Source organism: Thalassophryne amazonica, chromosome 22 (genome assembly GCF_902500255.1).
Source record: "Thalassophryne amazonica chromosome 22, fThaAma1.1, whole genome shotgun sequence".
Classification (NCBI taxonomy): domain Eukaryota; kingdom Metazoa; phylum Chordata; class Actinopteri; order Batrachoidiformes; family Batrachoididae; genus Thalassophryne; species Thalassophryne amazonica.
Genome location: NC_047124.1, coordinates 1,435,634 through 1,452,918, shown reverse-complemented (window position 1 = coordinate 1,452,918; position 17,285 = coordinate 1,435,634). Strand labels below are relative to the sequence as shown.

The following is a 17,285-nucleotide window of genomic DNA, read 5'->3' as shown; positions in this document are numbered from 1 at the left end:
TAATGCCATCCAGAGTAAGGATCTGGTTAGACACCATGTTTCTAAGATTTGTGGGGTCAAGTACAATAACTTCAGTTTTATCTGAGTTTAAAAGCAGGAAATTAGAGGTCATCCATGTCTTTATGTCTGTAAGACAATCCTGCAGTTTAGCTAATTGGTGTGTGTCCTCTGGCTTCATGGATAGATAAAGCTGGGTATCATTAATAATACTGCCTAAAGGAAGCATGTATAAAGTGAATAAAATTGGTCCTAGCACAGAACCTTGTGGAACGCCATAATTAACTTTAGTCTGTGAAGAAGATTCCCCATTTACATGAACAAATCTATTAGATAAATATGATTCAAACCTCTGCAGCGCAGTGCCTTTAATACCTATGGCATGCTCTAATCTCTGTAATAAAATTTTATGGTCAACAGTATCAAAAGCAGCACTGAGGTCTAACAGAACAAGCACAGAGATGAGTCCACTGTCTGAGGCCATAAGATCATTTGTAACCTTCACTAATGCTGTTTCTGTACTATGATGAATTCTAAAACCTGACTGAAACTCTTCAAATAGACCATTCCTCTTCAGATGATCAGTTAGCTGCTTTACAACTACCCTTTCAAGAATTTTTGAGAGAAAAGGAAGGTTAGAGATTGGCCTATAATTAGCTAAGATAGCTGGGTCAAGTAATGGCTTTTTAAGTAATGGTTTAATTACTGCCACCTTAAAAGCCTGTGGTACATAGCCAACTAATAAAGATAGATTGATCATATTTAAGATCGAAGCATTAATTAATGGTAGGGCTTCCTTGAGCAGCCTGGTAGGAATGGGGTCTAATAAACATGTTGATGGTTTGGAGGAAGTAACTAATGAAAATAACTCAGACAGAACAATCGGAGAGAAAGAGTCTAACCAAATACCGGCATCACTGAAAGCAGCCAAAGAGAACGATACGTCTTTGGGATGGTTATGAGTAATTTTTCTCTAATAGTTAAAATTTTGTTAGCAAAGAAAGTCATGAAGTCATTACTAGTTAAAGTTAAAGGAATACTCGGCTCAATAGAGCTCTGACTCTGTCAGCCTGGCTACAGTGCTGAAAAGAAACCTGGGGTTGTTCTTATTTTCTTTCTTTATAGTTAAATTTTCACAGTAGATGACTTTCTACATAGCTGGTGTGAACAATGATGTAATTATGTATCGTGATATATAATAAATTGTGATATGTATCATTCCATCCTCAGTGTATAGGACTTAAAAGCAGTCTTACTGAACCCAATAACACTTTAATATTTAAGTTACAAAAAACATTTGTGATATCATCTGGTGAAGTACAGTGAGGTGGTGGATTATTGTCTTGTGTAGAGTCTTTTCTCAGCTGGTGGATCGCTCACATCAAAGCAGCTTCACCTGAAACTCTGTGTCCCAGCCAACACCTTCCACACTGCCAAGGAAAGTATCGTGAGAGAAGAACAACATCAGATCAGAGTGACGCTAGTGCTGAGGAATGCAGGGAGCCGGAGGAGGAAGGCAGCACGGAGCCCTCAGATATTCACCTACAGACAGCCTTCAGCCGACGAAGCCGCCCATCAGAGTTCGACCTGCACTTAATTCTAATGACCTCTGCAAACTGACAGAGGTCTGGACCACGTACACAGCAAAAAGCTATCATTGTGGAGAGTCAAAGTTTTTCTTTCTTTCTGTTAACAAATTTCCTTTTATGTCTTTGCAGTTATTCCAATAAAAGGCCTTATGACATCACAAAAACCTTTACTTGTCCCTGGGAGACAGAGTCCTGCCTTCAGCCTTTAGTCTGCTGGACGTTGGTGAAGTCTTCACCGCAGTGTGCAGACAGTTGTGTTTGTTTGCTTTTATAGCTCACCACTGGGGGCACTCTCACGTACAGCAGAGAGCGACGTGAACTCAGAACATGGCACCATTTTGGTTCCAACAGCGCTGAACTACTGAATGAACCTTTAATGATTTCAACACTTTTTAAAACCATTTAACCACATACAGAAACACATCCAGGTACAGGTGCTATCAAAATAAATATTTAAAAAAATAGTTAAGCTATCAAATTTACAATTCATGATCATTTATTTAATTAATTTAAAGCCTGATTTATGCAGCTGCAGCTCTGTGACTCCGTTTCATGCAATGACGTGCATGACAGTTTGAAAGTTCTCCGTCTCTGGATTTTGCTTTATTCTGGATTAATTTGACCATCAACAAGCTTTTCTTTCTACAATCATCACCTCCAATTCAAAGATAAACTGTACAATTTCCTCTTTTACCGACTTTGTGCTGTAAATGTGCGGACTTTTCTGATCCATTTATCAGCGTGCGTGTTATATAACATGATAGCAGACAAAGGATTAAAACAGAAAAGTGTCAAATCACAGCCTTTTATGTCTGATTTAACAGGTGCACGTCAGGCTGCAGCTCTGAGTCTGAACATGGTTTGAAAAAAAATAAACGGTCGGACTTTTAATCATGGAAATATCTCCGGTCCCACTTTCCACAAATCAGTGAGTGTCAGAGCTGAACTTTAATTTGTACCTCTGTTACTGTGCACGTCCAGACTGCTCAGGGTTTTTAATGAAAATATATTGCAATCAGATGGGACATTTTATCTGATGCGAGTGAAAAATCCGCTGTACAAAATCTGCTATATACTGTGTTTATTACATGGAAACTTGGGACTTTTTTTGTCCGGTCACTATGAATATCTGGTTTATACAATGACGGCTTGAGTTTTACTCTACATGGGACTGAACAATAAATTTTCCTCTCAAAACTTTGATGATGAAGTTGCTTCCATCCCACACGGCTGACTTTACTTTCCAAAATGTTTCTTCTGTTTGGACCTGAAGGGAATCGGTACATCTGGAAGTCCTTGTTGTGCCTATTTGTGCCTCCAAAGGCACAACAACCTGACATTTTCAGAGAATAAATAAATAAAATAGCTGATTTACATACAGACAGATTAACAGCCAACACTATTTTGGACCCAACATGGCACCATGAGTCATGTGACCATTTTTTTTCCCCCCTGACTCGTCATATCGCCACTCTCTCGATCAAGGTGCACTGCAGCAGCAGAGAAAGCAGCGAAGAAGAAAAAGGAGCCAGTTAGCATAGCATCCTATCTTTCCCAATGATTTTTGGCAAACAAACAGATGACACCAGGATCTGATAAAACCCAGATTTCTCCTTTCCGTCCCGACCCTTACGTCCCCCCCACCAAATAGCTCAAGCCCACATTGAGCCAAATTTTCGCCGTATTATAAATGATTCATGATACTTATTTCTGCATTAAAATGACATCTTCACACGATACTTTCAAATCCATTTGACTTTCATTTTCAGGCCTCAGAAAATGGAAAATTTGGTTTAAAAGAAATCCAAGTAACTGATAATCCATAAATTCAAAGCTACATAACCAAAGGAACCAGAAGAAGACAGTGTGAAAGAAAAACCCCAAACAAACAAAAAGAGAGGATGATGTGGTTTTTGATTTTAATGAGGAGAAAGCAAACAGACAGGAAGTGATTTTCACTCACGAGTGTCATTTTCAGGTGGTCCTTTGTCATGGCGTTGTACTGCTCGATCTTCTGCCAGATCTCATCTCTGCTGAGCTCCGTCCGCACTTCTCTGTCCTTCTCCACATCCTGAGAGAGGAGGACAACAGGTCACTGTGAAGTCACGAGTGGACTAAAGGTTCAAGACCAGAGGATCAGCACCAGTCATCTGATCCACAACTGACTTGTGATTGGCTGATAATACTAAGCCTTCATAAGGATTAGACTACAAAAAAAAAAGTTGACAAGGTGTGAGAACTGAGCACAGTGTGACTGACTGAAAGGAACAGTGTGTTTAACACATGTAGTTACTTCCACCGCCACACGAGGCGCCACACGAGCCCCGACCAGTCAGCAGCTAAAGTTACAAACTCAGGGTCAAGTGACGCACCCCGGCTCCTCTTAATGAACTCCGGTGAGACAGAGCTCCAGCTGCAGCAAGACGCACCGAAAGCTGTAATTTAGGTCACATGACACGACCCAGCAGGTTGCATAACCAGCTGGAAAGAGCCGTTTAACTGACCTTTAAACCAATTACACCATGTTCAAACCACGGCACAAACACAGCAACATACACACACACACACACACACACACACACACACACACACACACACACACACACACACACACACACACGCTCGCTCACTCGCTCGCCGTACGGGATGACATCATCACATAAGAGCTAAGTAAGTGTGATGGAGCGAAGGTTTGCACATACATTTAAATTTCACTTGATAACGCCATGACAATTACATGCATGAATACCTGAGGAGAAAATATGTTAGAGGGAGAAAAAAAAGAGCTTTAAACACCATAAACTAAAAGAAAAATGGACTCAAGAAAACATTTTGCAGTTTAAAATGTTTTTCTGTGGTCAGTATATATTTTAATATTTTATATTACAGTTTGAAGGGTAACAATTGACTCCTGTTCATGTTAATAATAATAATAATAATCAATCAATCAATTTTTTTATATAGCGCCAAATCACAACAAACAGTTGCCCCAAGGCGCTTTATATTGTAAGGCAAGGCCATACAATAATTATGTAAAACCCCAACGGTCAAAACGACCCCCTGTGAGCAAGCACTTGGCTACAGTGGGAAGGAAAAACTCCCTTTTAACAGGAAGAAACCTCCAGCAGAACCAGGCTCAGGGAGGGGCAGTCTTCTGCTGGGACTGGTTGGGGCTGAGGGAGAGAACCAGGAAAAAGACATGCTGTGGAGGGGAGCAGAGATCGATCACTAATGATTAAATGCAGAGTGGTGCATACAGAGCAAAAAGAGAAAGAAACAGTGCATCATGGGAACCCCCCAGCAGTCTACGTCTATAGCAGCATAACTAAGGGATGGTTCAGGGTCACCTGATCCAGCCCTAACTATAAGCTTTAGGAAAGTTTTAAGCCTAATCTTAAAAGTAGAGAGGGTGTCTGTCTCCCTGATCTGAATTGGGAGCTGGTTCCACAGGAGAGGAGCCTGAAAGCTGAAGGCTCTGCCTCCCATTCTACTCTTACAAACCCTAGGAACTACAAGTAAGCCTGCAGTCTGAGAGCGAAGCGCTCTATTGGGGTGATATGGTACTACAAGGTCCCTAAGATAAGATGGGACCTGATTATTCAAAACCTTATAAGTAAGAAGAAGAATTTTAAATTCTATTCTAGAATTAACAGGAAGCCAATGAAGAGAGGCCAATATGGGTGAGATATGCTCTCTCCTTCTAGTCCCCGTCAGTACTCTAGCTGCAGCATTTTGAATTAACTGAAGGCTTTTTAGGGAACTTTTAGGACAACCTGATAATAATGAATTACAATAGTCCAGCCTAGAGGAAATAAATGCATGAATTAGTTTTTCAGCATCACTCTGAGACAAGACCTTTCTGATTTTAGAGATATTGCATAAATGCAAAAAAAGCAGTCCTACATATTTGTTTAATATGTGCTTTGAATGACATATCCTGATCAAAAATGACTCCAAGATTTCTCACAGTATTACTAGAGGTCAGGGTAATGCCATCCAGAGTAAGGATCTGGTTAGACACCATGTTTCTAAGATTTGTGGGGCCAAGTACAATAACTTCAGTTTTATCTGAGTTTAAAAGCAGGAAATTAGAGGTCATCCATGTCTTTATGTCTGTAAGACAATCCTGCAGTTTAGCTAATTGGTGTGTGTCCTCTGGCTTCATGGATAGATAAAGCTGGGTATCATCTGCGTAACAATGAAAATTTAAGCAATACCGTCTAATAATACTGCCTAAGGGAAGCATGTATAAAGTGAATAAAATTGGTCCTAGCACAGAACCTTGTGGAACTCCATAATTAACTTTAGTCTGTGAAGAAGATTTCCCCATTACATGAACAAATTGTAATCTATTAGACAATATGATTCAAACCACAGCAGCGCAGTGCCTTTAATACCTATGGCATGCTCTAATCTCTGTAATAAAATTTTATGGTCAACAGTATCGAAAGCAGCACTGAGGTCTAACAGAACAAGCACAGAGATGAGTCCACTGTCCGAGGCCATAAGAAGATCATTTGTAACCTTCACTAATGCTGTTTCTGTACTATGATGAATTCTAAAACCTGACTGAAACTCTTCAAATAGACCATTCCTCTGCAGATGATCAGTTAGCTGTTTTACAACTACCCTTTCAAGAATTTTTGAGAGAAAAGGAAGGTTGGAGATTGGCCTATAATTAGCTAAGATAGCTGGGTCAAGTGATGGCTTTTTAAGTAATGGTTTAATTACTGCCACCTTAAAAGCCTGTGGTACATAGTCAACTAACAAAGAAATACTGATCATATTTAAGATCGAAGCATTAAATAATGGTAGGGCTTCCTTGAGCAGCCTGGTAGGAATGGGGTCTAATAAACATGTTGATGGTTTGGATGAAGTAACTAATGAAAATAACTCAGACAGAACAATCGGAGAGAAAGAGTCTAACCAAATACCGGCATCACTGAAAGCAGCCAAAGATAACGATACGTCTTTGGGATGGTTATGAGTAATTTTTTCTCTAATAGTTAAAATTTTGTTAGCAAAGAAAGTCATGAAGTCATTACTAGTTAAAGTTAATGGAATACTCAGCTCAATAGAGCTCTGACTCTTTGTCAGCCTGGCTACAGTGCTGAAAAGAAACCTGGGGTTGTTCTTATTTTCTTCAATTAGTGATGAGTAGAAAGATGTCCTAGCTTTACGGAGGGCTTTTTTATAGAGCAACAGACTCTTTTTCCAGGCTAAGTGAAGATCTTCTAAATTAGTGAGACGCCATTTCCTCTCCAACTTACGGGTTATCTGCTTTAAGCTACGAGTTTGTGAGTTATACCACGGAGTCAGGCACTTCTGATTTAAAGCTCTCTTTTTTAGAGGAGCTACAGCATCCAAAGTTGTCTTCAATGAGGATGTAAAACTATTGACGAGATACTCTATCTCACTTACAGAATTTAGGTAGCTACTCTGCACTGTGTTGGTATATGGCATTAGAGAACATAAAGAAGGAATCATATCCTTAAACCTAGTTACAGCGCTTTCTGAAAGACTTCTAGTGTAATGAAACTTATTCCCCACTGCTGGGTAGTCCATCAGAGTAAATGTAAATGTTATTAAGAAATGATCAGACAGAAGGGAGTTTTCAGGGAATACTGTTAAGTCTTCTATTTCCATACCATGAGTCAGAACAAGATCTAAGATATGATTAAAGTGGTGGGTGGACTCATTTACTTTTTGAGCAAAGCCAATAGAGTCTAATAATAGATTAAATGCAGTGTTGAGGCTGTCATTCTCAGCATCTGTGTGGATGTTAAAATCGCCCACTATAATTATCTTATCTGAGCTAAGCACTAAGTCAGACAAAAGGTCTGAAAATTCACAGAGAAACTCACAGTAACGACCAGGTGGACGATAGATAATAACAAATAAAACTGGTTTTTGGGACTTCCAATTTGAATGGACAAGACTAAGAGTCAAGCTTTCAAATTAATTAAAGCTCTGTCTGTGTTTTTGATTAATTAATAAGCTGGAATGGAAGATTGCTGCTAATCCTCCGCCTCGGCCCGTGCTATGAGCATTCTGACAGTTAGTGTGACTCGGGGGTGTTGATTCATTTAAACTAACATATTCATCCTGCTGTAACCAGGTTCTCTAAGGCAGAATAAATCAATATGTTGATCAATTATTATATCATTTACTAACAGGGACTTAGAAGAGAGAGACCTAATGTTTAATAGACCACATTTAACTGTTTTAGTCTGTGGTGCAGTTGAAGGTGCTATATTAGTTTTTCTTTTTGAATTTTTATGCTTAAATAGATTTTGCTGGTTATTGGTGGTCTGGGAGCAGGCACCGTCTCTACGGGATGGGGTAATGAGGGGATGGCAGGGGGAGAGAAGCTGCAGAGAGGTGTGTAAGACTACAACTCTGCTTCCTGGTCCCAACCCTGGATAGTCACGGTTTGGAGGATTTAATAATAATAATAATAATAATAATAATTTTCAATATACAAGTCACACTGGAGTAAAGTCACAGGGCCTCCAAAACTATCTTATTAAAAAAAAAAAAAAAAAAAAAAAAAAAAAAAAACACACACACACACACAAACTGTGACTTACATACTCCTTAACATACAGTAAGAGACGTGTGGACAGCACAGGTCCAAATATTACACTTAAATTAAAAGCAACTGAGCCAGTTAGTTAACAAACACCAGCTACTCCAGTGGTTAGTCAGCATGTGACGAGACAAAGGTGGAGACTGTTGAGCTTCTTTCTGAGCAGTAACGTCTCCTGCTAACGTGTTCGCGGCTAACATCAGGTCCAGTCAGGCAAGCTGTATGTGTCGGGTGGATCTCTGGTCTCTTTGGTATCGTGATATTTGTTTGTGCAACACTGAACACTGATTTTTAGACTCCAGATTGATGATACCTCAGATTCTGTTGTTTCATTTTAGGCTTGTAGGTATGAAGACAGTGACGTTTTGGACACAGTCTGTATACATTAGTGCAGATTGTCTTCAGAGCAATCCCCCCCCCATCTGTGTGTGTGTGCTTACATGGGCATAGTGCAACGCTCCTCTACATCTATTAAAAACCACCGAGTGTAGAATCCAGGGAGGCTTTGAAGACACGTAAACCCTTATATGGGAAACACGCTGCTCCAAGACAGACAAGGTGCCAATAAAGCAAACACACACAAACACACACACACACACACACACAGTAGCTGTGCGCGTCTCCAACAGCAAGCCCGAGGTTTTATAGCTCTGAGAAAAAACAGAATGCCAGCGTGTGCCAACAACGGCAACCTGCTACTTTCACTCCCCACAAGGCTCCACATGCTCAGAGCAGATTAAAGAAATATTCTCCTCATTCCTTCACGGCAGCAGTGTGACTGAAACAACACAAGCTCAATTAAAGAAAGGCTGCAGATCTGAGGGGCGACCGTGGACCTCTGCACTGTGGAATCAGACCAGCTTCATAAGTGACTCGAACCCGAGTGCACCGGGAGTGAATCTGGCCGCTGCAGGTCCGTGTCTGAGTTAAGGTGACCAAAAGTCCAAAACCACTGCTTTAATGTTGAAAACAGACAAAACTCAGAACTTTACAGGTCCAGCAGTGGAGCCACCACATCGGCTTCGCGTCACGGCGGGACAGCTATGTGTTAGCAAAACATTAGGTCGTCGGATCCAATTAACTCCCACAAAAAAAGAAAAACACAGATCCCACAAGGTGAAGCAGAGTCAAACGAGCACCAATAGTACCACCTCTGAACTAAAATAACCAAATTCTAAGTGAATATTAAAAACAACATTGTGGTGTTCATCTGTCCAATAACGTTTATTATATTGCTTGCTCTTGGACGTAGCGTCTGGCTTTTAATATCATACTAATTGTGCTATACATTACTTGACAAATAATAAGTTATTTATAAAGCGCTTTACATTTGACAAGCAAATCTCAAAGCACTACTGTAAAAATACAAAGAATAAAACACATTTAATCTTTTACAAACAGATAAGTACGAGGTCTGTGAGAAAAGTATCCGACCTTTTTATTTTTTCAAAAACCATATGGATTTGAATCACGTGTGATTGCATCAGCCAAGCTTGAACCTTCGTGCGCATGCGTGAGTTTTTTCACGCCTGTCGGTTGCGTCATTCGCCTGTGAGCAGGCTTTGTGTGAGCACTGGTCCACCCCTCTCGTCGGATTTTTATTGCGAATAAATGTCTGAACGATTTGGAGCTTTGCTGCATCAATTTTTTTCCAGAAACTGTGAGAGACCTCCAGGTGGACACCGTTCGGAAAATTAATATGGCTTTCAGGAACGATTTTGTGGGGATTACACAGGTTAAGGAGTGTTACTGCCGCTTTAAGGACGGCCCACAACTGCTGAGAGCGCGCCGCGCTCCCAGCGCCGATCGACATGCTCAGACCCCGCTGAAACAACCAGATCATTTCCAACGTGAAGGCTTTGTTGAAACGGGACCTCATCTGACTTTCACAAAAAGGCAGGAGACGTGGACATCAGCACTTTTTTGGCACATTCCACTGTTACAGGAGTTTTTTTCATGGAAAGAAAAGCGGAGGGACGCGCCACTGAGCCGTTCATTACGCAGCACAAAACCACCGTGTTGGTCTCACAGGACGGCTTTCAGGTGGATTTCAGATGGATTCCAGTTGCTTTTCAGTCGTGTGGTTATCCGATTGTGATTGTGCATGAGTTGGACATGCCCCAACATGTCCTGGAAGGCTTCATCACAGTGTTGCTTTGCGCCGCGCAGTGGAGCCGCTTCTCTTTCCATGACAAAAACTCCTATAACAGTGGAATGTGCCGTTCATTTCTAAACTGGACGCTGTCTTGATCCGGTATGTCGTCTGACTAGCACAGGAATTGTGATAAGACGTGGACATCAGCACTTTTTTGGCACATTAAGACAGACGTGCAGAGGAGTTCCGCATGTCGCGGTGGAGCCGCATGGCGCAAAGCAACACCATGATGAAACCTTCCAGGACATGTTGGGGCATGTCCAGCTCATGCACAATCACAATCGGATAATCACATGACTGAAAAGCAACCGGAATCCATCTGAAATCCACCTGAAAGCCGTCTTGTGAGACCAACACGGAGGTGGTTTTGTGCTGCGTAATGAACGGCTCAGTGGCGCGTCCCTCTGCTTTTCTTTCCATGAAAAAAACTCCTGTAACAGTGGAATGTGCCGAAAAAGTGCTGATGTCCACGTCTCCTGCCTTTTTGTGAAAGTCAGATGAGGTCCCGTTTCAACAAAGCCTTCACGTTGGAAATGATCTGGTTGTTTCAGCGGGGTCTGAGCATGTCGATCGGCGCTGGGAGCACGGTGCGCTCTCAGCAGTTGTGAGCCGTCCTTAAAGCGGCAGTAACACTCCTTAATCTGTGTAATCCCCACAAAATCGTCCCTGAAAGCCATATTAATTTTCCGAACGGTGTCCACCTGGAGGTCTCTCACAGGTTCTGGGAAAAAATTGATGCAGCAAAGCTCCAAATCGTTCAGACATTTATTTGCAATAAAAATCCGACGAGAGGTGTGGACCAGTGCTCACACAAAGCCTGTTCACAGGCGACTCACGCAACCGACAGGCGTGAAAAAACTCTGGCACGTGCACAAAGGTTCAAGCTTGGCTGATGCAATCACACGTGATTCAAATCCATATGGTTTTTGAAAAAAAAATAAAAAGGTCCAATACTTTTCTCACAGACCTCGCATTTAAGTGTTTTTTAAAAGCTCCAGCAGACTGTGGTGCTCTTAGGTGGTTGGGAAGAGCATTCCACAGTCAGGGAGCAGCCGTCTGGAAGGCTCTATCCCCCATAGTGTGCAGTCTGGGCTTCAGGAGCTGGAGTTGGTTGCTGTCAGCAGAGTCGAGGTGGCGTGACGGATTATAAGAACTGATCAGATCTTTGAGGTGCACAGGTGGACATACTGACAGGTCTGGAGGCAGATCTTATATTCAAGCCTGAACCTAACAGGGAGCCAGTGGAGGTTTTTGAGGGTGGGTGTGATGTGCATGGACTTCCGCACCCTCATCAGAATCCTGGCGGCGCAGTTCTGAATATACTGCAGGCTTCTGCCAGGTATCTCAATGAGGAGTGCGTTGCAGTAGTCCAGCCTGGAGGAGACAAAAGCATGGACCAATTTCTCAGCATCAGGTAGGGAAAGAGAGGGACGGAGTTTGGTGATGTTCCGGAGATGAAAGAATGCAGTTTTGCAGAGGTGCTGGATGTGGGTGTGGAATGACAGGTGGGGATCAAACCGTACCCCGAGGTCAGAGACAGACGAACTGAGGGGAATGTTGATGTCAGCAGTCTCCAATATGATGTTAATAAATGATAAACCAAAAAATGAACACTTTGGGCTCGGAGGCTCAGTGTGTTGACACTTGCTATGGCTACTGCACGTCTTGTGTATTGTTCATTACTGACATTTTTGTGGCAAATTCCATTTTTCTTGAGTTGCTACGAGCCCACAGTCCATCTCCACTTTCATAAACACGCGTGAATCCATTTTTCTCCTTTGTCCACAGGAACAATGTGCCAAACATTCCCAAAGAAACCTGAACACAAAGTCGTGTTGGCCAGCAGTAAAACGTGACAAACACAACGGTGCTGATTGTTTAAATGGTTTCCATATTAAAAAAAATACAGGAAAAAATTATTTGCTTACTTTAAAATATAAATGTGCACTCATTTCTCTCAGACATTGTAACAGAATACCCCTGTTGTCCAAAGACCTTTTGTACTTATAATGGACAACTGGAGACATGTTAATCTTGAACCCTGACACAACAAACTACGGCATCTCGATCTTACCCCCCTCGACGGACTACTGACCTGAAGGGGGCGTACTCTGCTTCTAACGCTGTCTGTCCTGACACGGGTCCCTGTGTCTTGGTATAATTACCACTTACCACTAATTACCATTTCTGCTGCACTGTTTCACACGTGTGCTTAAAGCTATGCTCGATCAACACCATGCTGCCAGGTATCATAATCCATCTTCCTGTGATTAGGAAGCCTTTTAATACTGGTCCTAATGCCTAGTGACTATGAACACTTCCTCTGTCCAACACATGGCCCACTTACACTTTTGCTGACAACTGCATCTCTGTCATCATCCCTTCCTGTCTCTGTACGTGAAGAAAAAAAAAAAATAAACGTCCTGTATCTCCTACAGTCTGTGTAAGATGAAAGGGTCTGCAGCTGTCCGAGCAGACCATACGTGAGGACGTTTATGTCACGTGACCGTCGTGCACCTACAGACGTGTATCATTTGGCCATTAGTCAGCATCAGCCACCTGACAGACGCAGTGACTCATCAGGATTAATAAGACCTCAACAAGCTGCTCACACGAGGTGACTGTAAGATTACAGGTCATCTGAGGCAAAACACACTAACTACATCTGTCACCTCTCCAAAAATAGAAAGAGCAGTTTTTTATGGCTGTGATCCACAGATACAAACCAGACCTAAGGCCTGAGACTCTTTGGAGGATCCTTTGGTACTGCTGGAATGTCTTGATGTCAAACACACAGTTACTTTGTGACACTAAGATGAGGAGCATCACTTGCATTTTGGCCATGTGGTGTTTTTCCCTGCACCTCATCCAACATGCAGGTGACTCAGTATCCAGGACCCCAGCAGCTGGAAAGGTCCAAGAACATGCCAGCGTTTGCCAACTGGGTGGTTGCCATCCAGGACCCAATGCGGTTCTGCTGTGTGGTGGACCACGCATTTCACTCAGCTGCCATTAAGAGGTTTTCAGGGGAACAATCTCAGCAGCCTTCGAGAGAAAATTTAATTACACCAGATCCTCTTCATTTACTGTTCTTGAAGTCTTCATATATCCAACTGTGTATTTCAGGCCTGAAGTATAAATGACTTTTACAGTCCGACACCAGCTGTGGTGTAAAATCTACCACTTACAACTAATTCATCTTAAAAACAACAACAAAAAATGTCAAAGTTAAAAAACAAGAGTCACCACGAGAAAGGAAGCCCCACGGTGTCAGTTACATGGACAAAAACAGATCACCGCGGCGTGAGAGTGACCATGTCTGAGCCGAACACATGACCCACGAGAGGAACCAAATCCAGACAGACACCACGAGCAGAACACAGAACAATGAGGTCATGGTCCCATTTCAGACACAACCCTTCCTCCCACTCAAACTCTACATCTAAAGACCACAAGGAAAGTGGAGAGAAGAGAAGGTACCATCAGGAAAATGAATCCCACCACCTCTCCTGCTAACATCTGTTCCACCAGCATCACTATTTGGCTTCTTTCTCTAGTTCTTCTGAAAGGCTCCGTCACGTTCTCATTCTTGCAATGTGTTATTTTGGTTACACACGACCTCCTGAATGTGGACGCGAGTCCTACAAAAGCCCTGAGGCCCATCAGCACCAGTCCATCGCAGGTTGTAGCCCCAGCCAAGGCCGTCACCCTGTAGCAGACAGACGGGCGGCCCGAGGCAGACAGCCGAAATTAAAGCTCCGTCTATATCTTAATAGTCCACAGTGCCACCAGCTCCTGTTCCTAAATGTGTCAAAATCAACATGCTTTTATTGTGACACACAACTCTGGAAGGACTTCAGTGTACTTTAAGGGGGGGGAATGTCAGCATTGTTATTCAAAGTCTGCAAACACCAAATCCAGTTTTAGTGATGGTCTAGTGGTTAAGCGTTGGTCTTAAGACCAGAGGATCCTCAGTTCAAATCCCAGCCTGACCAGAAAATCACTAAGGGCCCTTGGGCAAAGTCCTTAATCCTCTAGTTGCTCCTGGTGTGTAGTGGGCACCTTGTGTGGCAGCAGCCTGCCATCAGGGTGAATGTGAGGCATTACTGTAAAGCGCTCTGTGCGTCTGATGCAGATGGAAAAGTGCTGTATAAATGCAGTCCATTTACCATTTTGTGATTTAATGGATTTGATAGTGGAACTGGAAACTTTTGTCACCTTCAGCAACTTTAGTTTAACAAATAAATAAATAAATAAATAAGAATGTGACAAATGTGATGGGCAGCACAGTGGTGTAGTGGTTAGCACTGTTGCCTCACAGCGAGAAGGTCATGGGACTGATTCCCACCTGTGTCCTTTCTGTGTGGAGTTTGCATGTTCTCCTTGTGTATGCATGTGACAGACTGGCGTCCTGTCCAGGGTGAACCCCATCTCACGCCCTGTGACTGCTAGGATAGGCTCCACCCAGTCCGTGAACCTTGATTGGACTAAGCCGTTGTAGATGAGTGAGTGAGTGTGTGAGACAAATTTGGCACGTTTTCTGACATGCATTCTAGTTAAACGGCCATGAGGCAGATTTTTTTTTATATGAGACAGACACACACACTTTCAGTGACCATCATGTGGGAAGGTGAATGGCCTAGACCTAGAAATTAGAGAGGTGGGTCTGTGACCACAGGATCCTCAGTTTGAATCCCTGTTAGAGTGGAAGAGTCCTCACAGGGGTACAGACGAGGACACACAGACGTTTAGTGTGCTACAACAGGTTTCGGGCATTTTTCAGCCTTTATTACATAGACAGACATGTAACAGGGAAACATGCAGCAAAGGTCACTGGGCCGGGATTCGAACCCAAGGACACTGAACTCTGTTGGAGCATACAGTACATGCTTTAACCCAAAGATGTAACAGAGTTTAAAAATGAAGTGTTGTCAGATTTTGCGACAGTTCAGACCTGTCACGTTCAGATGACAGGGGGTTATTAAATTTACTGTAAAACTTCCCGACTGCACCTCTGGAACCACTTAAGCTTGTCACAATAACCACATCTTGTTGGATGAAATATTGTGCGAACGTTGCTGCATTCTAAATGCACTCGCTCAGCAGGGCGGAAATCTCACTCGACTCCCTGCATGCGGGGAAAAGCATCAAGTGCATATATGTCCAAAACCCCCTGAGGAGCGGCTCTCTGGAGCACAGGCTGAGGACCCGATCCAAGACCAACGGCTCTCCTGATACGGATACTTTGGTTTACGATAACGCCAGGAAGCATCTGCTGAAAGATCTGCTGGGGAGAGAGAGCGAGCCGAGCGACCCCGAGACCTCAAGTCCAGCTGCCTCCAGTGCACCTCAAACCGTTTCTACACACCTGGAAAATACTGTGCTGTTTTCTTACGCTTGAACGTTTTCGATGAATGAAACGTTGCGATTTTATAGCACACTACAATTTGCCTGAGAACAAACACAATGAGCCATATAGAGGTCAGAGGAACTTTCAAGGTCATGTCCATATATTGTATTATAAATTTATATCATAACTCTTGTCACAGGACAAGAACTTAAAAAAAAAAAAAAAAAAAAAAAAAAAAACAACCAAAAACATCCTAGACCAGTTTTTCCACAATGTTTGCTGAATGTTATTTGTAATAAACAGCCCAATCTTATCATTCTGAATAATTGTTTCAAACACCCTCACTCACTCTTTAATGTAGACCTGCATTGAAATAATGCAGTCAGATCTTTGGACCAAAAAATGACATATTTACAGATAAGATCCTTCTGAATGTAGTAAAGTAAATCTGCAAACCCAGATCTGTCATTCAACGGAGAAATCTTCCTTTAAAAATGATAAATTTACAGCTAAAATTTGGCCCTCCACAAAACTGTCATCACATCCAGGACATTGCTGCGACATAAAGAGAGAAGACCCTATCCCAGCATGCATTGCACACGCTAACTGTAATTTGTGGATTTACGTCAGTTTGCATCTCTTACAAAAGCACCTTTTTATTGTCTTATACGGAAGGATCGACTTTTTTTAAAACTTCATATTGTCTTACATTTGGTGAGTATACATTTCTTTTATTTTTGCCAGAAAATTATTTTTGGGGACTTTTTCTTACTCCCATTTGATTGAGTGGTGTCGCATTGAAAATCTACTGTCTTTAGCTTCCTGCCGTTTCGAGGTTGTTTATGATTGTTTTGCCTTTAGACTAGGTCTATATTCGATCACGTTTCCCCATAAAAAACAATTTTCAGTGAGTTTTATATTATCTTGCTCTAAGACTGAACGTTTGTGGACTGCATAAAAATGATATTTTCTGGACTTTTTGCAGAGTAAGTAGGATCTGCATGATCAATGCAGCTGCAGTATGAGTGAACAGATGGAGGCACTCCATGTAAGACAATATTTTCTCACGAGGCAGGGCTGGGGTCGGGGTTACCGCGACGACCCGCTGGCACAGTAAGGGTCGGGGAAGAATGTCGCCCGGTGTCAATGTCGCCGCTGATTTGAGCATGCAGAGCTGTATCTCACATTCATTGCAGCTTACTTTTGGACGTTGAAACCAGGATGTGTATAACAGTAACATTACTAACAGATAAAATCAATTTCAATTGAGAAATAGCAAGCATTGCATTCACTCAACGCGCGGGATCGGACTGAAGGCACTAGTGCTCTGTCTTCTCCCTCACATCACAGCAATGTCCCGGATGTACAAACAGTTTTCGCGGAGGGCCAAATTTTAGCTGCAAGTTTGTCATTTTTAAACAAAGATTTCTCCACTGAATTACAAATTTGGGCTTGCAAATACATATCAGCTATTTCTTTCTGAGATCTGTCCACATTTATTTCAATGCAGGTCTACTTTAAGGTCATCTACCCTCAAACTGAACAGAAGTGTTGCTTCGACTTGCACAAACCTTTTAAATCCTTCATCAGGTCAAACATGAGTTT

General features: G+C 42.3%; 1 protein-coding gene across 1 annotated transcript in view; it reads right to left on the bottom strand.

Moving 5' to 3' along the window:
* rassf3 (Ras association domain family member 3) overlaps window positions 1-17,285 on the bottom strand; it is a 49,104-nt gene that overhangs the window by 14,646 nt on the left and 17,173 nt on the right. Inside the window, exon 2 of the mRNA XM_034163173.1 lies at window positions 3,550-3,657. Coding sequence (XP_034019064.1) covers window positions 3,550-3,657 — 108 coding nt within the window. The remainder of the gene's footprint in view (window positions 1-3,549; window positions 3,658-17,285) is intronic.